General features: G+C 53.7%; 1 protein-coding gene across 4 annotated transcripts in view; it reads left to right on the forward strand.

Moving 5' to 3' along the window:
* Positions 1 to 24,307, forward strand: part of SH3PXD2A (SH3 and PX domains 2A) — a 210,767-nt gene that overhangs the window by 101,394 nt on the left and 85,066 nt on the right. For all 4 annotated transcript variants that reach the window (XM_037497578.2, XM_037497573.2, XM_054690130.1 and 1 more), the window contains one exon: positions 6,922 to 7,013. In XM_037497578.2, the coding sequence (XP_037353475.1) occupies positions 6,922 to 7,013 (92 nt within the window). The remainder of the gene's footprint in view (positions 1 to 6,921; positions 7,014 to 24,307) is intronic.

Raw genomic sequence — 24,307 nt, forward strand, 5'->3', positions numbered from 1 at the left:
GCCCAGCAACAGTCCATAGTCACTGCCAGCCAACACGGCACTTTACCACTGCACTCCAGGCAGTCCTATCTGTGGGCACCAGGATCCAGCATCTCACTCGAGGTCCCTGTCCCCCACAGCCAACTTCATGGTCAGTGACACATGCTGTCACTCCGTGGCAACCTTTACCTTGTCTATACCTGTCTTGGACATCCTGCTTCAAACCCCTGGGGTTTTTATCCACAGTACCCTGCATAGGGAGCTCTGCTTGTCTAGTCATCTTCTTCCTTGACCCAGCTAGACAGTGTGAGCTCTGAGTCTGGGATTTGCTGGAGATTCAGATGTACCCAAAATTGTGCAACTGCTCTGTGCATGGAGCAGCCAGCAACTCTGCAGACTCACACGTGCAATGTCTGACCGTGCAGTCTGACCACCCCAGACTTTGGGCTCCTGGCCCTTGCCAGCCAGCCAGTACCTCTGCCTAATGGTGGTTTCACAACCCAGATCTCAGGGTTTCTTTCAAATATCTATGGAGCAGATTGGATGAGTGTCACGGAAAATTCACCCAGCATCAGCCAGGCGATTGTTTTATGTGGCACTTGAGGGCTGAATGTCTATCAAAAGGAGTTTCAAAGACATTTCTTTAAGTCCATAAATTAATTTAATGGCAGCATGGTTATGTGGTTAATATTTAATGGTTCTGTGGCTCCAACAAGATGAAGACTTTCATCTCACCAACAAGTGAGCTGTGTATACCAAGGGTTTGGACTAACGATTTTGTAGGCAGCTCTCTTCACCCCTGTTTCTGAGAGTGACATACATGTTTGCAATATTTTCCCAGGGGATAAAGGGTTTGAGAATGATCAGTTTGCCCTTTGCCAAATTAAAGGTATTTATACAATTCTACCTCTACCGTACTTTTGAGATCAATGACCCTCTCTTTGGGAGGGATGAGGGGTTGACTATAGTCAGACTGGGGGAGGAACTCTAAGCCCAGTGAGGGGTTTAGTCCTGGCAGAGTAAGGCTCTCCCCAGCTGACCCTCTGCTTTTTCAGGCTTACTTATTTTATCCCAACTTCCCAGATTACAAAACAGGCTATTACTTGCCAGTAGTTCTTAGTCCCTGGTCTTCTGCCTCCCACTTGGGAATTTTCCATCTTGGTCCATCATTGGCTCTGCCACCTAAACAGATCCCTTCAAGAATCACCCAGACTTCCTGGCACACTTTGTGCTCGATATAGGGAGAGTAACTTTGTGCTGTGGCCCCCATTCTGAGGGTGGGCCTTGGCCAGGAGCATTGCTGATGGAGGAAACTGACAAGGAGCCAAGACCAATCTAAGCATGACCCCGAGTGGTCTGGTACTCAAGGTGGGCACCAGCTGGAACACACTCTCCATCTCCTGTAGTACAGACAAACCCAGGAAGAGGCATTTCTGATCTAGAATAGAGCTGATCACATCCTGTTTCTCCTTGGGGGCCCTCAGAGGAGCCCACTGCCCACAGGAACCTCAGGGCATCACCGTCAGGCCCTCTGTGGGCTGCTTCCAAGTGCAGCCCAGCTTCGGCTCCCCTCTCCCCTGCAGGCCAGTCTCCCTGGCCCTTGCCAGCCAGCCAGTGCCTCCGCCTAATGGTGGTGAAGGCTTCTGCCCTGAGCCCGTGCTGGTCCCTTTCCTAGGGACATATCCAGTTCCCAAGGTGTCCCTTCCAGAAGGCTCCCAATTCCCTGGGGAAAGCTGGCCACACCTGCTATTCAATTCCCCAGAAACTGCACCCTCCAAGCTGTGCTCTTTTCCACAGGTAGATGATCTCTGGTGTCCATCTTCCCCCAGACTAGGGGCTCCTTGAAGGCCATGTCTGCTATCTTCATATCTTCACTAACAAGCAGGAAGCCTGGCCCCTCATGGGTGTCCAGCCAGTATCTGATAGCAAGATCACAAGCAGAGGAAACCTCTGGCCAGGCGAGGGGTGGTGGTGGGGGGGGGGGTGACACATCCCCCAGGCCCCAAAGTACTGGGATCCCTTGTGAAATGGCTTAAATGGCAACCGCAAATGAGACACTATTTGCATTTCAAAAGGGTTGGCAGCTTAGAGCCTTCAAAAAGAGAGCTCATATGTTTGAAATAATCTGATTTACAGAAGTCTGGGAAGCCCCCAGCTTCCCAGAAGGTCATATAGGAGGAACAGCCCGACAGGTTAAAGGCAGCTCCAGGGGTGGGGATGGAGGGCATGAGTGATGGGGCCAGTCTGGCAGCACCCCAGTCCCCATCCCACCCAGAGAAGTGGGCTTTCACCTATGAGGTTTCCATTGATTAGAAAGTGAAATGCCGCTGCTGAAAGGAGGAGAATGCTAGAGCTCACAGAGTACAGGACCCCACAGTTGTTTTATCAAACGCAGAACTTGGCTTTTGCCCTGCGACAGACATTACCCAGAGCCATGAGCTCCATAGAGGGGAGTCACCTTGAAGCAGTGGGTCTGAGCATGGTCAGCAAGGGGTCCCCTCCCCTGCTACTGCCACTGCATGTGCCCGCCCTATCTGGTGGGGTTCTCTGAGGCCTGTCACCCCCTCCCTGTTGTAAATCTGCACCATCTGAAATGATGACATAGTGCTAAATGGTGGCTTTTATTACTGGCTCCCAGAAAATGGTCTTGAGAGGCCAGGAACTGGAGCCTTCAGGGCAATTTAAGACTGGGGAAGTGGGTTGGGGAGGGGGGTGCACTGGAAGGGTTAGCTGATGGCTGAACTTGCATGGCTCTCCAGCACTCCTACCTTGGTACCCACTGCCCTTGGTCCCTTCCCTCATCCTGCTTCTCCAGATCTGCTGTCAGCCAGCTCAGGGGCCTGCAAGCTCTAAGCCAGGGCAGGGGCCCTCCCTAGGTGCTGAGGGCCATGAGGTCATGCTCGTTCCAGGCCCTCTCCCACTTTGAGACCTGCAGGACCCTCCCAAATCCCCTGAGTCAGAGCCCTGTTAGAAAGGCTCAGTCTGATTGGTGGATGGATCAGACACAATCCTGGAGCCAGTGGCTCCAGGAGCTAGAAGAAGCTCCAGAATGGCTCTCATCCAGGTTTTTCCACCCGTTCTCTTGTCCTGTCGATAGCTGTTTGGGAAACCAGCTCCATAGTCAGATGCCTGTGAGTGATGTCGGAGGCAATACAGAGAAGGGGATTACTTAACTCTCTGTCTTTTAGTTTATTCTATAAAGTTGGAATCACTGTCATACCCATTGCTTAGAGTGAAGATTAAGTGAGCCAGTCCCCAGGATGTCACTATTATTCATAAATGCTGATCTGAACAAAGTTCTGCAGGGTTTCTTTCCTGCAGGACTTCTCAGGGCCTTGCCTATGCTAATGAACAGGGTGAGCTCCAAGTTCAGAATGGGGATCTTTAAAGCAATGTTGCATGTGCGCTCACAGAAGTAATTCTGCCTCATCAAACATGTGTTCCGGGGAATATGTTCTGAGGTGCCAGAGCTAGTCTGTTTTATCCTCAAAGACATGACAACCAGAGAGGTGAGGTGAGCTGCCCGAGGTCACCAGCAAGTATATCAAGGCAGAATTGGAGCTAGAATTGAAGTCTCCTGCCTTTCCTTCCGGTGCCTGCTGCTTTCACCAAAGAATGAGGATGATAGTCTCACAAGTCACAGTTACCAAGTGTTTACTCTGCCAGGCACTGAACTAGCTCCCCATATTCATGCCCTTACTTAACCTTCTAACAGGTAGGCGGCCATGTAAAATCCATGGCACTGAGCTTAGGGAGGGCGAGTAGTGCAGGTGGCATCACACAGCTGTGAACGGCAGAGCCAGGTCTCAAAGCCTCATCTGCTCTGATGTCCTCACTTAGTGACTTCATGGCATCCACCCTGAATGTGCTATGGCAGAACTTTGTACCTGAATAGGGCATGGTGCCCCTCAAAATACCCCTGTATCTGGCCTGACCTACTCCTCTCAGAATGACTGGATAAGGGGGCTTCCTGGTTCTGCTATCATTGCCAACCCAGGCCCTGGGGACCGGCTGCTCAGCACCCTGCTCTCCTGCCAAACGATTTTGGCCTGAGCTGGACTTGGCAGCAACTCTGATGGAAGCTGCTCTGCGCTGAGAGCCTTTTGTCAGCCTGAAATCGGGACGAGCTCTCCACGCGGCTCCCCCTCAGGGTTCCCTATTAAATAAAGATGCTGCAGTGGTTCCACCAAAAGGCCTCTGTCTGAGGCCCTCCTGGCCCATGCGTCCTCTGCCCCCAGAATGCCATTCTCTGTTGGCATGAAGAGCCCCTGTGTTCACGGCTGGGGCTGGGTGAGCCATGGCCCAGCCAGGGTCTGCGCCTGGGGTGGGTGGCAGTGTGCAGAGCTGGGAGGGTACCCAGAGCTCCTGGCCAGCTGGAAGCCTGCCCTGCCTCCCCTCCCTCTTCCTTTCAAGGAGGTCACCCTGGCAGCCACTCTGCCCGAAGCTTGGGTCCTTGGTCATGGTTTCTCTCCTGCCTCCTGCCTACCCCTGCCCGTTGGCGCCCCCTCTTGAAACCCTCCTCCTGGCAGGAGCGCCCACTCTGCACAGGCCTGATTTCCCACTCAATGCTGCCTCTCGCTTCCTCCATCTCTCCTTGTCTCTCTTCTCCTCCTCAGTTGTCCTTTTCCTTTTCCTTCTCTTCCTGGAGAGAAAACACGCATATCATGTGTGTTCAATGCAAACCTGAACTCTGGGGCAGGTTTGACTCTTCCCGCCTTCTGAACTTGGGGTCTCATGATGCTACTTACTTTAGTTGTAGTTTCAACCCCCCTCTGGCCTCTGTGACCCCAACAAACCAGGGACAGCAATGTCCCAGGCCAGAATGAAATGACACCTCATCAGGTGTGCTTCTGCAAGGACACGGGTGTGCTTGGCTAATCCCTGCAACACCAGGCACAGCCCATGTTGGGCACACACTGAAAACCCTCACCTTCTGATAACTGGGGGCACAGGGGTCATGGACAGTGCCTGATACCTGGCACTTGCTCATTAAATGTTGATTTCCCTTTTCATTCTCCTGGCTGTTCAGGGGGATGTGATTTGTTAGAGACCCTTGCAAGGCCCCGGACAGCTGGGGAATGCATGATGTTGTCTTACCTGCCATGGTCGTCTCATTCTGCCCAGGGTGGATTTGAAATTGAGAAGGAAACCACTGTGACAAGGTGTCTATGCTAGATGCCACCCTTAAATTGTTGTCTGACCAGGTCAGAGAAGAATTAAGTAATCACTTCCCTCTTCTCTCAACTCTTTACTTTCTGTTGCTGCATCCTAAGAGTGCCTGTGCTTTTTTCTGCCTCGCTGTCATGTCCCACTACTACTGGATATTAGGCTTCTGCATACCAAAACCCTTATTCTTTTATTCAAACAAATACTGGCCTACTCTGAGCCAGGTCCTCTTCTAGGATCTGGGGGCACAGCAGCCAACAGACAGACTAAAGTCCCTGCCCAGTGGGCGCTTACCTTCTCGAAAGGTCTTGCCCATCCTTGATGGGGCTGCGGGCCTGCCTGTCCTCCATCTTCTCATCAGTAACATGAAAATGAGCACTTTCCCACGAGGCCCTTCATGAGGGTTTCCAGGGTCTGTGCCAGGGGAGACACACGTGGAGGCCCCAGCATGCTTGGCCCAGGGGAGCCCCCAAAGCAGGTACTTGAAGTGGCCCAGTGAAGGGGCCTGGGTTGCATGGGCTCCAGTCGGAACCACTGTGGACCCAGATGCTCTCCTCAGCTATCCTTCACACTCCCTGGTGACTCCTGTGGCCCCAGGATGGTCTCTTCCTTCTCTTAGCTCCAGCCTGGAGTTCCCTTGGCCCTGTCCCTCACCTGCCTTGGCAAAGACCTCTCCTGGCTGTTTGGAACAAAGGGCTATTCCAGCATTTTCCCTCCATGTTGGACTGGACTAAGTCAGGGGCCCCAGGCTGTGAGGCTGGGCTCCGTGTTGGTGCAGAGCAAGAACTCTAGCCCCTCACTTTCCAGCAGCAAACTCTCTTTCCTCCTGATGACAAGTTCACAGCTGGACCACACTGGACCACTGTGCTTCTGGCATGGTGACCCTCCCCTCTCTGCCTGTGCAAATTCTGTGGCCTGCACAAGGGCCCTGTTGGGTCAGGGGTCAGGCCACCCCCCTCTCCCCTGCTCAGGGTACTTAGACCACACTGACCTTAATCAGCTCCTGGAATCACCATGTTTGTTGTCCCCACCCCCGCTTCGGCAGTTGACTCTTTTGGAATTCAGTCTCAAGGAGTCTTTCCTAAAATCTTCCTCCTCCTAATCTTCCAGGGTTCTATCAGACTCTGTTATAACATCATATTATCCTTGCCATTAAATAACTAATTGTGTAGTCAGGTTAAGGAATGTGACCATATGGTGCAGTTGGAGTGTGGTTAGTGGGGAAAAATACCTGGTAGGATAAGACCTTGGATTGACAGGCTAAAGATTTTGGATTTATTCTGTGAGCAGAAGGGAATTCTTTGAGGGTTGATTAGGAATGACTAGTTTCTGAGGGCCCTAAGACCTAGGAGTCAATAATCATTATTATTTTTGTTTTTTTGGTTGACCAGTTATTTAGTTTGTTGACTGGATAGTTGGTTGAATTGTTGACTAAATAGTTATAAAGTTAATTGGTAACTGATTATTTTTATTAAACTTACTGGTTTGTTGCTTAGCTCATTGGTTAGTTGATTGGGTGGGTGGATGGATGGATGGGTGGATGGATGGATGGATGGATGGATGGATGGATGGATGGATGGATAGTCATTTCATTAGTTAGCTTATTAGTTAACTTGTTGAGTACGTCTGACTGGTGGTTGAGTAGCTAGTCAACTGTATATGCGTGGCACAGTCCTTGAGCCTCCCCCCTCACTGTTGGCCCAGTTTGACCCTGCTCTTGATTTTCCTGTTCCAAGGTTCATCACACCTAACACCCTTTTCCCTGTCTTTCCACAGGCACTCGTCCGACTGCCTCCCCATATTTCACAGTGTGATGAAGTCTTTCGGTTCTTTGAGACTCGACCAGAGGATGTCAACCCCCCAAAAGAGTAAGTGGTAGCTCAGGCCTCTCCTGTGTGCTTGGGAGATGTGCTTGGAGAGGCTCCTCATGTGGGGACACAGGGGAGGGAGAGCAGCAAGGCCAGCAGGCAAAGAAAAGAAGGGTGAAGGGAAAGGAGAGCAGGGCCCCCAGGCTCCTATTGCCAAAACTTGCTCTGCATTTCCCTTGGTCCCAGGGCTGACAATGAGGATGTCTCTGTGTTCAGGGAGTATTTTTTCAGGCAAACCCTTTCTAGCTCACAGGCTATTGTAAGGATAATGGGCATGCCATTCAGATGCCCAGGGGTAGCAGTCATTGCTCTTAATTATTCATCTACCAAGCACACAGCTGAAATGCAGGCCACAGAGGGCATATGCTGCCCAGGCTGAAACTCATGCACTAAATAACTCAGCAGTCCTGGGCTGCTGCAGCAGATTTCATAATCTTCATCCCAAGTAGCAATGGATATGCATGGGGCATTCACCAAATGGCTTGTACCTGTAGCATTTTAGGATAGGCGTTAGCAGCCCTGTTTACAGAGGAAAGTGAGGCCCGGTGAAGGAGGAGACTGCTGAGGTCGTACAGCTGGTTGGGTGCATGACAGGCTTGAGACTTAAACCCAAATCTTTGATTCCTAGTAGTGCAGTGCTGGGATGGTCCCATGTTTAGAGAAAAATGGGGGAACCAAGCCAGTCTTTTTTCCTCTCTGGAATCAAGAAATTATGGGCCTAGTGGTCAAGGTGACACACCAGGTCATGCTGGCTTAGCACACATATGACCAGACTCCTCCCCGATGACTCCCCTCTCTTGCTCAACAGTCCCCTCTCCAACATTTGCCAGAGTAGCTGGTCAATGGAGAGAAAAATCCAATTTCCATCCAGAAGGTGATGAGCAGCAGGAGGCAGCCAGGCAAGAGTGTTAGGTAGGAGTGAGAGTTGGGAAGAAGTCTGAGGGATAGTAACTGATCACCTCAGTCCATATCTCTGTTCCCCTGAAATCTTAAAGGACCAGGGTAGGCAAGAGTGAGGCAGATGGCTGTGCACTACAGAGGGAAGGGATAAAACAGTATGGGGAAATTGTGTGGGGCTGGTGGGAGAGGCTGGGCACCATCTGGCATTGAGATGGAAGGTGCACACGCCACACTGCTCCAGGGCACCTTGCGCACCGGCCCTCTGTGAATGGTGCCGGAAAATTGTGGGGTGAGCAGACTGCACATCCATCCTTGGAAGTCCTACCCAAAGGCCCTGCTCTTTTCACCCGTGAAAAGACTCAGAGCCTAAAATGCCCCGGGCCCGGGCCTCCCTGGTGGCGCAGCAGTTGAGCGCTGGGTTGTGAAGCTGCCCGCAGCCTCTGCAGCTCCGGTTCGATCCCTGGCTGCTCCCCAGCCACCGGAGGAGGGTCCCACATGGCGCACAGACCTCTCCTGCCGCCCGCTGCTCCCCTCAGCAGTGTGCTTCGGTCCTTCTGCCTGCTCTGCTCCCCGCTCTGGCTCTGGTGAATTCTCTCGCCCTCCCGCGCTTCTGACTGTACCCAGTGCTTGTATAAATAAATAAATAAATAAGCAAATGAATAAATCTTTAAAAAAAAAAACCAAAAACTGAATACCTTTTAAAAATAAAAAAATAAAATAAATAAATAAATAAAATGCCCCGGGCCCTTTGAGAGAGGAAAAGCATTACCTAGCTCAGAGGCTCAGCCGCCTGCTGGCTGCCACAGGTTTAAGAAACAAGCAAATGCTACCAAATAGCAGAATGTCACAGCAGAGTCCTTGAGAACCACAGGGAGGAGGATGCAAGGTCTTGAGTTCACAGCCCAGCTCTGCTCCCTTTAAGCCACATGACCTCCAGGTAGAGCCCTGGGGTTGCTTCTCTGGACCTCTCTCCTCTCATCTGTGAAAAGGGAATGGTGATTAATCCATTCTTCTTTCTGTCTCCAAGGATTATCTGTGAAACTTAGATGGCATGAGGACTGGGCAGGAGCTTTGCAAATGACAGATGTGACACCGATGGGTGTTCTCACCAGAGGGAGAAGTATTGCTCTCACTTCCTACAATGTGTCAGGTTCGGGAGAGGGCTTTGCACTAGGAGTTCTATGTTCTTATAAGATAAGGAAACAGGCTCACAGCTCAGAATTCTCTGGTTCCAAACAGAGGCCCATACTCTTTCCTGCCTTGGTAGTTTGAGGGGGAGCTGGGAGACCAAGGACCACTGTCCTCCCTCTCTGTGCTCCCACCCTCCTGTCTTCCCTCTCACAGGGAAGGCTTTTGAGACCAGCCACCTGCCTGGGTCCACACCTGGGCCTGCCACTCCCCAGCTGCCTGACCCCTCGGATCCTCCCGTTTTCCTTCCTTCCCTGGGGAGAGGAAAGCTGCTCCTTCCCAGGCAGGTTGCCCTTGGGGTCCCCTCTGATCACACATCCACGGAAGGGAGAAGGATTCTTGCTGGAGGGTAAAGGAGCAGGTATAGCTTGCAAAACCAAGGCCTCTCTTTTGATTCAAGCTTGCAAAGGCCGCAGGTGCCAGTGGGCAGGTCAATGTGGAATCTTGTTAAATGGCCCGCCTTTTTTGGGTCCAGAGTCAACCAGGAGCGAGGCCCTAGGGGTCCAGAGCTGTGGGCCTCCCCAAACAGACAGCTGTGTCATTTACTTTACATGGCTGCTCTTTGGCCGTGTCGAAAATGGACCATGGGGCCTCCCCTGGTGGCACAGGTGTTTGAGCGCCGCGCTGTGAAGCTGTCCGCAGCCTCTGCAGTGCCGGTTCGATCCCAGCCAGCCGGTGAGGGTCCCACATGGCGCGGCAGACCTCTCCTGCGTGCCTGCTGCTCTTCTCAGCAGTGTATTTCGTCAGTCTGCCTGTTCTGTTCCCTGCTCTGTCTCTGGTGAATCCTCTCATCCTCCTGCACATCTAGCCTGTACCCTGGTTCTTGTATAAATAAATCTTTAAAACTAACTAACTAACTAACTAACTAACTAAATAAATAAATAAATAAATATTTAAAAAAAAAAAAAAAGGAAAAAGAAAATGGACCACTGAGGGCAAGGGCAGAGCAAGTGAGAATTTGGGAGAGAAGATGGCAGCTTGGCCAGGGTAGCAGCAAGGGAGATGGGGAGTCTGGATGCAGTGTGAAGGGATGGCCCCCAGGATTGTGACCAGTTGGATGGAGGGTGTGCAGGAAAGAGATAAATGTAGAGGGCCTGAGCCAGAGACCCCAAAGAGCTCAGCTGCTCACACATGGCAGCCAGGGTGGTTGACCAGTGTTAGTAGTTGGAGAAGGCCATGCAGGGCTCTGAGAGACCTTCCTGGGGAGGCCTTGGTGGAAGCAAAACCACCAAGGCTGCTCTGTGCCAGGCTCATCAAAGGAAAGCCTTTGATGTTCTTTCTAGAACATTCTGTGTGAGGTTAGAGTTCTAGAAGAACAACCACTGGCGTCTGGAGGGAGGCCCTATATGCTAACCATGGAAGCCAGAGAGCAGCCTGGGAGCAAAAATGAGGGGCTGGGGCCCGCTGCCTACCTCCCGGACCAAGGCTGGGTTGGCCTTGCCTCCCTGAAAGATGGACAAGGGACATGGTCCCTTGCCCCAGCCCCTGCCTTGTGCATACTTGAGGGCCCCTGCCATAGCATATTTGAAAGAGGTCAGGAGGTTATCTGCAAAATTCCAACAAAATCTATAGGCTTTAATAATTTGCTAAGTTCCTCCAAGTTGCCCCATTGTCAAAATATGCTGTTACTGGACCCTGTGTTTATGTTTCAGGATGGAGGGGGGAGGCAAGTATGGTCAGGAAGGTGCCAGTAGCTCCGAGGAGGTAGGGGTGTAGGCACTCTAGACTCCTCAGCCTGTTAGCAGGGCCTTCTGCTGGCCTGGGGCTCTTCTGGCCAGCCCACTGCAGTGGGACGGTCTCCCCTGGCCCTGAAGGCCAAGTAGGGGGAAGAAGCCCTTCCAAACTGACCACCCCAAGCCCATTTCCTGAGTCTTGGATCGGTCTTGTCCTGTGGAGGTCTATTCTCACACCAGTTATGAAGTACCCAGGTGGCCCATACTCTCAAGAGGCAGATAACCCCTGTTGCCATGGTGACTTAGAGGCCAAAGGCTTTACAGCCCTTCCCTGCAAAATCCAGGCCAGGGTCTGCAGAGGTGGAACAGGCACAGAGCTATACTCCACTCCGTGCCATGAACAGACTGTTGAGCACTTCCTGTGCACCAGAGGCACCTGGCCAGCCATCTTATACAGGTGTTATCTCAGAAAGCCCTCCTGACACCCCAGGAGCTCCTTCTACATCAGCTTGCTTTAGGGATGGGAGAACAGAGAGGTGAGCAAATGCTCAGTAGTCACAGAGCCTGGGGCAGCAGGCCCTGACCCTGGAGCCTGGCCCCCAAGGCCCTGCCTGTGGCCCTCCCAACACACAACTGTGTCCCTGAGCCTGGTCTTCACCATTCCTCGAGGACTTCCCCAAGACCCACAGACAGACATCTCACGTAGTGTGAGTGCTGGTGGACACATGAGGCAGACTGACTTACCGGCAGGGCTGGTGCACAAGGTGCCCTGGAGCAGTGTGGCGTGTGTGCCCCCCTTCCCACTGCCAGATGGTGCTCAGCCTCTCCCACTAGCCGCACCCAATTTCCCCATACTGTGTTATCCCTTCCCTCTGTAGTGGCTGACTGGTGGAGCAGCAGGCAGCACCCTTGACCCTTCTGGAGTCTGGTGGGCTGGGGTCAGAGGCCAGCATGGCTCAGCCAGGCCTGTGGCAGAGTGAGCATGCACACATTTGGAGGGGGAGAGGGAGGCCAGAGCTGGACTACCTGGGCTGTGTGCCCCCTTATTGTTACATGCTTAGCACCCACTTGCCGACCCCTGCCAGCCCACCTGCCTGGAAGATCAGGGACAGAAGGCCCACCTCTGACACCACCTCCTTGGCAGGGGTTGGGCCCAACAGGGAGCCCAGAGTCTCTAACTGCTCCCTGCCACTCTCTGTCTGCTTTGGGCCTGGGTGTCCCCTGAGCTCCTTTCTTCCCATTGAAACTGGTCAGGATCCTGATTGAATTCTTGAAATGGCCTGGGAGGAGCAGAGCCTTGCTAAACTGGTTTCTGCTCTTCAGCCCCAGGGCCACAGAGCCGCCCTCTGCCCTCTGTTGTGGCCTAGAACAATGGCCCAATGTTCTGAGGGACCTGGGGTGGGAGGTGGTGGGCCCTCAGCCACATCAGAATTGCCCCAGCCTGCCCAGAGTCAGCTTGTATCTGGCCCAGGGGCCCACCCCCAACACCCCGCTGTGGGACAGAGAAAGGGAGGCTGTCCTACCAGGAGGCAGGCATCTCTGAACACTGGGCTTGAGGTCAGCTGAGGCTGGTGAGGGTAGCCCGGAGCGGGCTTGGAGGGCTCTGCAGGAGGCTGCCAGGGGAGGAGGACCAGGCAGAGGCAGGCAGCTGCTTTGGGGATGGGATGAATGCAAGATCAGACCCAAGAAAAATCACCCCTTTGCAGGCCCTCCCCAGCCCCCTTCCATTTATATTTCAGAAAGGGATGGAGGCTGTGACTACCCTCCCCTCTGGGGAAAGCAGAGCCCAGGATGGCAGAGGAGACTTTGCTGGCCCTATCTTGGGGACGCCTCAGGAAGACAGAAGGAGTGTGGCAGTATAGCAGGATGGCACTGAGAACTTGGGGAGGCTCCCCCAGGAGTCTGTACCTCCTCAACCCCAGATGAATCAGGCTCTCCAGCTGACAGCAGCTGCGCGCAGCTGACAACAGCATGGATGAGGGTGCCCTCCCTTTACTGTTGCTCACACCTACCTGCCAAGTGCAGAGTAGAGTAAGATGAGAGAGGGCTTGTGGAAAGAGCTGGGAGAGTCTGCTGTGGCCTCAGCAGGTGATCGTGAGCATCTATGTGTCAGGGACCCTGGGGGCTGGTGAGCTCAAGGCTACAGGTGCCCACTAGGTTGAAATTTTGAACCGAGTTAAGCCAACCCCAGTCTCGGCAAGCAGCCTGAGCACCCAGCTGTGAGTGATTCACTCATCTCTTCCAATTTCAGTTGTCCCATCTGTGAAAGGGGCCAGCAGTACCCACTTTCAGGTGCTTGTGAAGTTCAAAAGCCTGAACACCTCTAAATCTTGACGTGATGCTTAGTAATCAGGAACTCTTCTCCTTCCTTCTCCGCCCTCAGCTCAGGCCTGGGTGCAGAGTGACCACTCAGAAAAGACTGGCTGAATGACATTGAGCCAAATTGAGGACGGGCCCTGCTGGGTCTCCCTGAGCCCCGGCCCCCTCTGGGAGTTCTGGCCCACTTTGGTGTAGACCCAGGGATGGAGCTGCCCCCCCCACTGCCAGCATCTGCTGGCTATTGGGAACTCGAGTTCCTGCCCCCACCCCCAGGGATGGGAGGTTTAGGGCTCAGGGCAGAGGACCCTCCTGCCTGCCTGCCTGCCTGTCGCTTGGGTGGTCCAGGTCAGAGGACGTCCCTGGACAGCTTCCTGCCACCACCAATCAGACCAGGGGCGTGAACCTCACTGTCCTCCCAGGCCCTGTGCCACTGCAGCTGAACAGAAAGATCTTTATGCTGATGGGCGAGCGAGCCAGCTGACCTGGGGGGCTTTGGGTCACAGGGCTGGGGCGGAATGGCACAGAAGTTAGTGTAAGTAAAGCCTGTATGTCCCCTGCCTGGCCCCCCTTTAACCTGGTGGGAGGGAGGGGGACGGTGTCCACAGGATGCCGTGTCCCATCCACTTGATGGGAGTCAGCTCTGAGGAGCTGGAGAAAAAGGGTTACTGTTTTCAGGTCTGGTGCAGAATTTTCAACTCTCTCATGCAGGAGTGGGGGTAATGGGTGGGGTAGGGAAGGGTACCCTGGTACAGGGGTGTGGGGCTGTCGCCCAGTAGCTTCTCAGACTTGTGATCGCTGAAACTTCAGCCCTAGGAGATGGTCCTGGTATGCAGCTTGCAAGGCCCCCAGTGCCCTTTGGAGGCTCCAGTGGGAGAGTTGAGCCCCCACAGAGATCCTGAGACTGACTTTGCTATTGTCATGTTCAAGGGGAGTCTTAGTTTCCCCACCTGGCCATTGCTAACCTTCCATTATAAGCACCCCTTGGGAGTACCTGTCAGAGATGTACCCTGTACCCAGGTGCTTGGCCTCCAAGACCAAGGCTTCCTCCACTGGCATCCAGGCGTGCAGCGTTGGTGCATTCAGGCATGCTTCGTCATCTTCTCGGTGTAAAGAACAGAGCTTGGAAGTGGACATGGCTCAGCCCTGTCCATGGGGGCTCGTGGGTGGGGGGTGCAGGGGGTGCGGTGCAGACAGCACAGGCAGGGTCTGGCTCACTGCAGTGGAGCGCAGCGAGGAGCACAGGCACAGACAAGCACCATGGCCCCTCTCCACCTGCTGTGTGGTCTGGGGTGATTTAAACTTCCCAGGCTTCATTTCCTCACCATTAAATGGGGCTCATACAGTTTCCCTTCCAGTGGAGAAGGGCAGTTGGGTGGGAGAGTCCCTGAGACTGGGACAATTTTAAGGAATTGAAATCCCCCTTCTTGAAGAGAAGGGTGTTGGTTTGAGCTGGACCCAGGGGAGTGGACCATGGGGCAACCAGTGTCCTTTCAGATGTCCTTGGACAGTCGTGAACCCTGGCTATACTTCAGAATCGGGTGAAGAGGCAGAATTATTGGCTCTCTGGGGCCCCTCCTGGGCCTGACATTCTGAGCTGCTAGCCAGCTCTTGCAATAACCCAGACATGTTAACAACCAGGGCCTGGGGTGATGCTGTGGGAACAGAAGAGTCACACAAAGAATGGAACAGACAAGAGATGTGGAGATTGTGTGGCCCCTTCCCTTTCACGAGTCCTATAAGTTGGGTTTTAAGATCTAGTTTCTGCACCACTTTAACTTGGGGTCCACTTGAGTCCTTAGTTCTTGGGATGTGTGTGTATCTAGCTCCCCCTTGTGGCAACATAGGATATTGTAGCTGCTGGAATTCTGGCGGCACCCGCAGACTCAGCTGGTACCACCATCCAGCCTCTTGAGCACAATCTGTCTTGTTTAACCATCAGCACAGAGCTGTGAGGTTCCTGTCCATGGGGGCTCATGGGCGGGGATACGGGGCGGGTAAAGTGCAGCCATGAGGACCCAGAGGATCCAGCAGGGCAGCCCCTTGTTGGCCCACACCCCACATGTCTGGGTAGAGTCCCCACTATATGTTGTGCATACAGTCCTGGGCTTAGTATTGCAGGTGTAGCTGGGGGTCATTTCATGTCAGAGACAGGGAAATAATTCAAGGAGAGGTAGGTGTCTTGGTTTGGAGTCTTCCAGAAGCAGGTGTGAGGATGAAGGTTTGAGCTCTGACAGTTTATCTGAGAGGTGATGCCAGCAGACATCAGTGAGGGAGTAAAGCAAGCATGGAGAGGGGCGCCCAGAGTGTTACCCAAGGAACCACTTGGATGGGGGTGTCCCCGGGGTGGGCTGTTCCACCAAGAGCAGGAGTGCTGGGCATCTGTGCACCCACTACTGTGGCTGCTTCCCCCCACCCTCCTGCTCCCTTCTCCCATCTCCCATCCAGCTCCCCACAGCAGCCGGAAGGAACTTTCCAGAGAGCGGACTCTGACACTGCTTTCCACCACGCTTTGCGCAACTCCCAAGAGCTTCAGGTGGCCCGTACCTCCTGTTTGCCCCCCCTCCTCCCTCAAGAGCCCCACTTCCCTGCATCCCCTCCTGCCCACCCCGCCCTCCCAGCTGCCCCTCAGGCTGTCCTTTAAACTTCACTCTCCCAAAGGGCTCCTGTCTTTCTTTCCTTGGCCATTTCATTTCCTTCACAGCTCTTAACCCAGCTAATCAATTTGCTTTATTGGTTGTTTGTGCCCTCCCCGCCCCCCCCCCACATGTTGACTGTAGCAGCTGTGGTGTGACAACAAGGAAGGGCTGTAGCTGTCCCCCAGAGGGAGCAGCCACCATGCTCAGAGCAGAGTTCCTGTACCAAGAGTATGGAGAGGGACTGGGAGGCACTGACTGCCGCTCTCGGGAATGCCTGCATGGAGGGGCTGACCTGGGCACCTGGGGCAGACGTGGAACTTGAGGTGGTCAACCAGTCCCAGTGCAGACACTGAGGCCAAGGGTGCAGGGGACCTTGGAGAGGGACAGAGAGACCCAGAGGGGCCTGATGTGGGGAGCCATGGTGTGCAGGGAAGGCTAGAATGGGAGCGTGGACCTCCCCCTGGACTTGCATGTTGAAGGGGGCTTCAGAGACAGGAGGAAGGAGCAGGCCAAGGGGGCTTGTGAGTGGGGGCAGGGGCAGGGTGCCAGGCAGCGGCAGAGGGTATTCAGAAAGGGCTGGAGGGTGAAAGGCCAATACAGACACTGAAGATCATGGTGGCTCCAAGCTCATGCTTAAGAGTGCGTCAGTGTCAGCCGCAAATTAGAGCTGCCATCAGTCTAGTGACTGAAGTGCTTTATGCCTCAATTTCCCCATCTGGAAAGTCGGAGTAATGACAGTACTTTATTTTTGGGGTGGCCAAGAGAGTTGAAATAATGTGTATGAAGCTGCTAGGGACCCACCTCCTGTGTCCATGCACCCTTGTTCCTAGACACAGGTCCTGCCAGGGAGACAGGCCGAGGAGGGAGGGAGTATAGTCTGGCTGCAGCAATAGTCTGGTGTCAGCAAGCCTGAGCAGGCCCACTGTGGTGCCATGCAGTTCCAGACAACTCTGGGGGATGGCACAGACAGGATGGAACTCAGGAGGCTGAAGCATCCTCAAAAGCAGGCAGGAGGCACATCCAGGCCTTAGGGTGGACTCAGCCAGTGTCACTGTCCCCACAATTTACCAAAATGGCTGAAACAGCCTCCCTGGAGCTTGTGAAACCCGCAGAGTGTGTCTAAGACCCTGCGCATGTCTCAACCACGCTTCCTGGCCCCCGAGGCCCTTCTTACACCAGAGCTGAAGTGTGAGCTCCTTTAGAAAGTGTCTAGAAACCACTTGGCAGTGTTGTCCTGGTATTTCTAGTTCAGTTTTTCCTTCCTCTTACCTTTCTCTTGCCCTCCACTCCTTGTTCAGCTTATCTCTCTGGATTTTACAGGTGTCTTATCAGTCACATAAACTTGAGCTTGAGCTCAGATATTGTCCCCATCTAGTTTGCAAGTTTCTCTGGGCAAGTTAAATGCCCTCGCTGATCCTCCATTTCTCTTCTGTAAAATGAGGGGATTATGAGAACCTTCCCCATGGGAGTGTTTTGGGGATATTGTGAACCTGTAAGGGTCAAGGGATCAGCGTGGTGCCTGGTGGGATGGAGATGCCTGCCCCTTTCTCATCAACTGTAGTGATGACAAGAGCAATAACAACAGCAGTAGTAGCAGCATCCCCCACTTGCCTTTGGGAAAGACGGGCTCACTCAGTGTGGGGGGCTACTCAGTGACTCCCACCCAGGCCTGGCCCACTGCCCCCACCCTTTCCAACCATGCTCTGGGGTTCAGAACTCGTGCCTGCTACAGGGTCTCAGGGGACTTCTTGGCAGCAGGAGCTCAGATGTCATTCCGCAGCGTACAGTGGGTCAGTGACCCAGGGCTGCCCGCTGGGATCTGTAATGGGTGTCCTGGTAAGCAGCGAGAGAGGGCAGGCTCTGTGCTGGCAGGAAGGCTGGGTGGAGCAGGGCTGTGGCAGAAAGGAGTCACCCAGGGCTCCCAGATCGCCCCTCCTGCTGCAAGTAGGGAGCCAGCCTGCCTGGGGTCTGGAGCTGAGGCCTCTCTGTGGAAGTCAGGAGTGGCCCATCCAATGCCCTGTTTTTTCCCAGTCAAGGACTCAGGCATAGAAAAGGACTGCCACGCCCGGCTCAGACCTGGATCCCAGTGTCATGAGGCTGCTCTGACAGGGCAGGTGCCTGGCCCCAGTTGGTGCCTTTCCGGCACTCTCCTTATTCTCCCTCTCTCGCATGCATGCTCAAGGAGGCAGCCGGCTGACCCTGGGAAGACCCAGCCCAGCTGGCCTGGGAGCACCCCAAGATCCCTGGGCAAACTGCTCTGGGTAGAGAACCCCTTTGTCCTGCCTTTCCGGTGTGGCTCAGCATGTGACTGCCACTGGCCCCTTCATGCAGCAGCGTCATTAAGTCAGCCACTTAATGAGGGGCTTGTGTTGGACCCTCATTCCTGCCAATAAAGGCTGAGGCCTCTGGGAGCCTGGCAGCCTGGAATTCCTGGGGAATGTGAACATAATGTGTCATTTAGATGAGGCTTGGACTACTTAGCTCTGCCACCTATCAGGTGCATGGTCTTGGCAAAGTGTCTTTACTCCTGGGTTTCTTGATCCTACACATACAGCCCAAACCTTGGTCCCGGGGCCAAGCTGGCTGGCCACGTCCTTCCCAAGCGCCTTCTCTAGCTGTGCTGTCAGGGCTTGCCCAGCCCATGTCCTAGGTGACACTCTCACATCACCTACAGGTCCTGGCTCTCCCAGAAGCTCCCCTGTGACCACCCTGAGTCCAAAGTCACCCTGATGTTTTTTTCCCTGGGTGTGTGGCTTGTCTCTTCTCCTGGAAGGTGGCCTCTCTCGGGGCAGGGCACACCTCTGCTCAGACCCAGCTGGGTCTACGGCAGCCCCTTCATTAAAACATGGACGGACAGATGGACAGTGGACAAATGCACTGGGGATACATGGAGGAACCTAGTTGCCCTTCTCTCCGGGAACCTTGTACTGAACGTCATCCCTAAATTTTGTTGCTGTCCCTCCTATGGCTGCCCAAGATGGCGTGCTGTTCCGAGGAGTCCAGGGAGGACCCTGGGCCGGGAGTAGCCTGGCCAAATAGGGAGCAGGAACTCAGGTAGCCAGTGGGGTGAACCCCCTCCTGTGCCCTCCAGGAAACCAGCTTCGGCTTCTGCCCCCATACTAGCCTCTCCACCTAATTGCTTGTCAGTCAACATCTGCGGGGAGGCCCTGGGACGTATGAGGAGTGGGGACCTCTGGGCTTGTTGGTTTTCATGGCCCTGAGTTGGCACCCTGGGGGACAGAGCCAGGGCCTGATGAAGCCCATGCCCATGAGGGTAGGCCAGTCGGAACTTCTGACATTCTGATCACCATCCACACTTCAAATTAGCTCCTCTTATGAGCCCAGGCTGCTGGCCAGGGTCCCTTCATGGGCCAGATGATGCTGTTCTAAGAGCTTTCACATTATCCCAGGTCATCCCCACACAAGAAAAAAAGGAACTCCTTGTATCCGCTTTGACAATTGCAGGTACAGAGGTTAAGTGACTGGCCTATGTCACCGAGCTTAAGTGGCTGCAGCAGATTCCACCCACACATCTACCCCTCTGCTCTGAGGTCTGGACACAATGGAGCCCAGCCCAGGGCTGGAGACACAAGAGGGGTCTTTAACCAGAATGGTGAGACCAGCCAGGAGAGATGGCAAGCAGGCAGGGAGGGAGGGAGGCAGCGCTTCTCTACCTTTTGCTGTGACTGAAACAGAGGTCAGAGGCCAGGAGCCTTTAGGATGTTGGGGAGACCAGGAAAATGTTCAGAGGTTTCTGGAGTCTTCCATAGCCCTTGCATAGGCCTTGCCAGGACACAGCCTGGGGGGCCCGAGACCCCTTCTCTTCCCAGGGGTCCAGCTTTTTGCTGGGGGCGAATTCCAGCCTCTCCGGACTGTCCACATGCTCACAATGGGCCCCATTCTCAGAACCCTGGAAACACAGCTCCACAGAGAAAAGACAGATTCTTGTTGGACACAAGGGCCCTCAGAGCCACCGTTTAGATCAGGGTGCAAATAGGGGCAAAGAACAGCATTCATGCCCCCCTCCATCTGTCTGTCTGTCTAACCCAGAGGTCACTGCCTGTGAGACCATTCGTGCAAAGGCACTCATCAGCCAGAACAAAACCCAGAGAAGGCCTAGCGGTGGAAAGATGCCTCAGCGTTCCCAGCCCTCCGCTGCCCTGGAGTCCCTTCTCTCAGACCCTCCCGCTTGGTTTCTGGACCAGACTCACCCTCGCTGTGCATCTCTCATGGGGAACAGCCTACAGGCTGTGGCCTCATTTTAGGGAGGGGGAAACTAAGGCCCTAAGAATTTGTCAGCCTTTAAAACTTTTCTGCCACAGTAAGAAATTTCATCTCACAAACTAATAGACAAGCATGCAGGCAGGCAGGCAGGCATCTGAAACAGAAGCTTCACAAAACAGTATTTAACCTTGCTGTAGAACTCAAGTCATGTCATTTCTCCTACCTCTTTCTTTTAAGGCCCCCATCAGGCTTTTAGTGTAGTTAAAATATGTTTAAATATTAAAACATGTTAAAATATGTTTATAGAGGTAAAGTTGGTTTATATCATTGCATTTATTTTAGGGTTCACACCTCTTCGGATGTGTGTTACCACCACACGCCACCACCAAAGCCTCAGTAATACACATAGTCCGCTGGGTCCCTCTGCCCTCTGCTCCTCCCCGTCCCTTAGCCTCAGATCTACAGTCAGATTTCAAAGGTTTTGGTTCAGTTTTGTCTGTTGTTTTATTTTTTATATTCATATGAGTAAATCATCTGGTAGTCGTCTTTTTCCTGACTTATTTCATGTACCGTAATCCCCTCCGGTTCCATCCATGTTGTCACAAATGGCAAGATCTCATCTATATTATTTTGAATAACTGAATATTTTGAGGTGAAGTTGGGAGATCAAAACCACAAATTCCATTGTGTATCTGCACCACATCTTCTTGAACCACTCCTCTGTCCTTGGGCACTTAGATTGTTTCCATAACTTGGCTACTGTAAATAGTGTGGCAAGGAGCATAGGGCTAGGGTATGTGTACCCCTTTGTTTTTGTTTTTCTAAAGATTTATTTATTTATGCATACAAGAGCTGGGGTACAGGCAGAGATGTGGGGGATGAGAGGATTCACCAGAGACAGAGCGGGGAACAGAACAGGCAGACTGACTGAAGTACACTGCTGAGGGGAGCAGCAGGCGAGCCAGGAGAGGTCGACTTTGCCATGTGGGCTGCTCTCTGGCAGGCCGGGGATCGAACTTGTGCTGTGAGGAAGCGGATTGCTTCATAGTGTGGTGCACTTCATAGTGTGGTGCACTATGGCACCAGGGAGGCCCTTTGCGTTTCCCTTTGAATTAGTGTTTTTGCATTATCTGGGTAGACACCTAGGAGGGAAATTGCCAGATCTCATGGAGATCTGTTTTCCACAGGGGCTGGACCAGTGTGCATTCCACCCACGGTGTAAGAGTGTTCCTTTTGCTCTACACCCTGGCCAGCACTTGCTGTTCCTGGTCTTTTTGATACTTCCTGTTTCTGGTCTTTTTGGTCTATTTAGAGCTACTTATTCCTGCTTCTAGAGCTTTCCCTTCTCAACCCTCTCCAGGAATCCAAATCCCCCTGATCCTCTGAGGGTCTCCTCCAGCTTCCCTCCTCCAGGAAGCCACCTAGATGTCCTGCAGCCCCAGGATCTCTCTCTGCAACAGGTGTGGACCACTCCTGTGACTCTCTGCATAGATGGGCTCACAGCGTGCTTTGTAGCTTTCTCACTGCTTTGTGGTTTTGATCTCCCAACTTCACCTCAAGCCTGCAGGCCAGAAGCATGGCACAAGTTTCTCCTATGCCTGCACAGGCCTCACGAGGCAGCCTGCAGCAGGAGCTGAAAAGTGTTTATTGGCTGGTGACATCCGTGAAGTCATCATCACACACTTCAAGAGCTCCTCCCCACTCCCCCAGCCAAGACTGCATGGCAGCACCCCAGCCCCCACATTGTAGGTAGCCATCTGGCAACACAGCCAAACTTGCGAGCAGTTCCTAGCAGATGGGCGTCCTGGGTCTAGCAGCCAAGGTCAGCCAGCAGGAGGGTGAGAACATCAGGCTGGAAGTTAGTGTCACTGTCCTCTGCCAGGGCACTTGAGGAGGAGTGAGTGGGAAGGGAGGGGCGATGGACAGGCAGCAGAGTGTGAGCCCCCCAAAGCACCAAGAATGGCCCCCGGGGGCATGCAGCATCCTACCTCAGCTGGCCCAGCGTGACCTCTCCTTGCCTCTGTGCTCTTCCTGGCCCCACCGCTCACTCTGGGAAGCCTGCTGCATGTGTGCCTCTCCTTGAAGGCCAGCCCTGGAGAGCCTCAATGTGGGAAGCACTCTGGGTCAGGGCTGTCCTGAGCCTGGGCAAGCCACCAGAGTCCTTAGGACCTCAGTCCCCTTATCCACAGAATGGATTAACACCACCTCTGCCCATGTCATTGCATTGAGGGCCAAAAGCCTGCTGGCAATTTTCAAGGGAGGCAGGGAGCAGGGAGACCTGTGCAAAACAAAAACAAAAACAAAAAAAAGCCACAGTGATCAACGCACAGGCATTGTGCCATACCTTCCCGCCCCTCCATCCAGCCTCTCCCCTTTGCTGTCTCCAAGCCCCTTCTCTAGACTGTCTGGGGAAGGAGCACAGCACACCTCCCCCACGGGAACTGAAAGGGGAGAAAGGAGAAGCCATCCCCTAGGTGCCAGTAGACAGCACCAGGTCCTCTCTTTCATGGTTTGTGGCTCTGAGAGCTGGTCACTCCTTGGGAGGTGAAACACAGCCCAATTAATGAGCCCAGGGGATGTCAATTCCCATGGGTCAGTGTCACCCTGAAATACGATTGTTGCCAGAGCCCTGTGCGAACACTCAGTGTAGAAATGGGCTGTTTCAGGCAGACGGCACTACAGATGAGACCAGAGCTGAGAATGGGGCTGGCACCACCCCCTGGGCACTGGGCTGCCAGCCTGGGATGTGGTCTTTAAACCCCTTCCTTTTGAGGGTTTCTCAGGGTCCACGTTTAAACAAACCTCTTGGGGGAGGAGTCAGGCCCAGATATGAAAGATTGATAACACGGGCAGTTTATGTAGCATTTTTTGTGCCGGTGCTATGCCAACCCTTTAGGTGCTCTGTCCATTTCATCTTCCCCACGTCCTCATTTTACAGGTAGAGAATTTTAAATAGAGGCTCAGGAGTGAAGAAGGCAGCTCAAGATGACCACCTAGCCAGCAAGTATCACAGTGGAACTGGGTCTTAGCTTCCAGAACAAGTTCTCAGTGGGCAGATAGTATTAACCCATTAAGATGGGCCAGGAGATGAGCAGTTAATATTGTGGGGGTGGGGGGAGGCCTCATGAGTCTCCATTTAAATGGGGGTGGGGGTGGGGCTAGGGTGGAGGAAATCCACCCCCTGCCCCTGCTAGGCTGGGTTTATTTGGAACATTTCCAGTTCGAACCCCAAATCTCATGTCCCTGTGTGCAGAGAGGGGTAGTCACTGTACCTGAGATCTCAGTGCCCCCTGCAGAGAAGGGGGTCAGCTGCAGAGAAGGCTGCATGGCCTGATGGAACAATTCAGGACACAGCCCCAGAGGCTTTTCAATTACATTAGCTTCTGGCATTGCTGGAGGGAGATGCTTGCCTCCCGCCCCTCCCTTCTTCCTGTCCTCCCTGGGAGATGGTGATTCAGCAGCAAGTCGGAAGCAGGCTAGACTGTGACCTTCCAGGAGTGGATTCACCGGCCGAGTGGGTGCCATCGGCTCCCACTCAGGGCAAGAATTGGATCTGGGAGGGCAGGAGAGGGGCTCTTGAGTCGTTCAAGAACTAGACCCTCCCGAAGGCACACGTCCACCCCGACCTGGGACAGGGCAGTGGGAAGTGGGTGTGCCAGAGGTGGGGAGTCATTTCTTCCCCATGCCCTGGTATGTGAGGGCTGGGGGAGTCCCAGCCACTGGATACCTAAGCTGCTTCTCAACATATTCAGCAGCTAAAAATACAAGATGGGTTAGCTGAAAGGTGCTGCCCAACCGGAAACCTCCAAGAGGTTTCCCATTAGGGCAGCGCCCGCTCTCACAGACTGGAAGCCAGATGCCTGGGAAGGATTCGGTTGCCTGCTGCTCCCACTATTCACTCACAGCCCCGGCTGCGGGGACCTCAGCCTCTGCTCATGAGCTCGGGGCCTGGCCTCCCCTTCTCTCTCTTGCATGTGCTGCTCCCAGACGGCAGTGTTTGCAGATTTGTCTTGAGCCCCAGAGGCAGACCTGGGTTCTCAGCTCCCAATCCCAGCCTCAGCTACCAGTGTGTGACTTAAATAAGTGGTGTAGTGTCGCTAAGCTCTGCTGCCTCACCTGCAATACCAGGAGACCACATCCCCTGCAAGGGTGTCAGAAGGGCCTAATAGGTCAGGCTTATACTCTGGCTGAAGGACAGATAGGCTAGAACAGAGAGGCTGGGGGAGCTGTCTCAAAGCCCCTTTGGCAAATGCATTGTTCTTAGTAAGCATAAACAGATCTTGGGGTGATGGGCCTGGTACAGATGATGTGCAGGTACTAGAGCACCCCTTGGCCCACTCCTACCCACCTGTCA

Source organism: Talpa occidentalis, unplaced genomic scaffold (genome assembly GCF_014898055.3).
Source record: "Talpa occidentalis isolate TD23 unplaced genomic scaffold, MPIMG_talOcc4v2.1 talOcc4.8, whole genome shotgun sequence".
NCBI classification, from domain to species: Eukaryota; Metazoa; Chordata; class Mammalia; order Eulipotyphla; family Talpidae; genus Talpa; species Talpa occidentalis.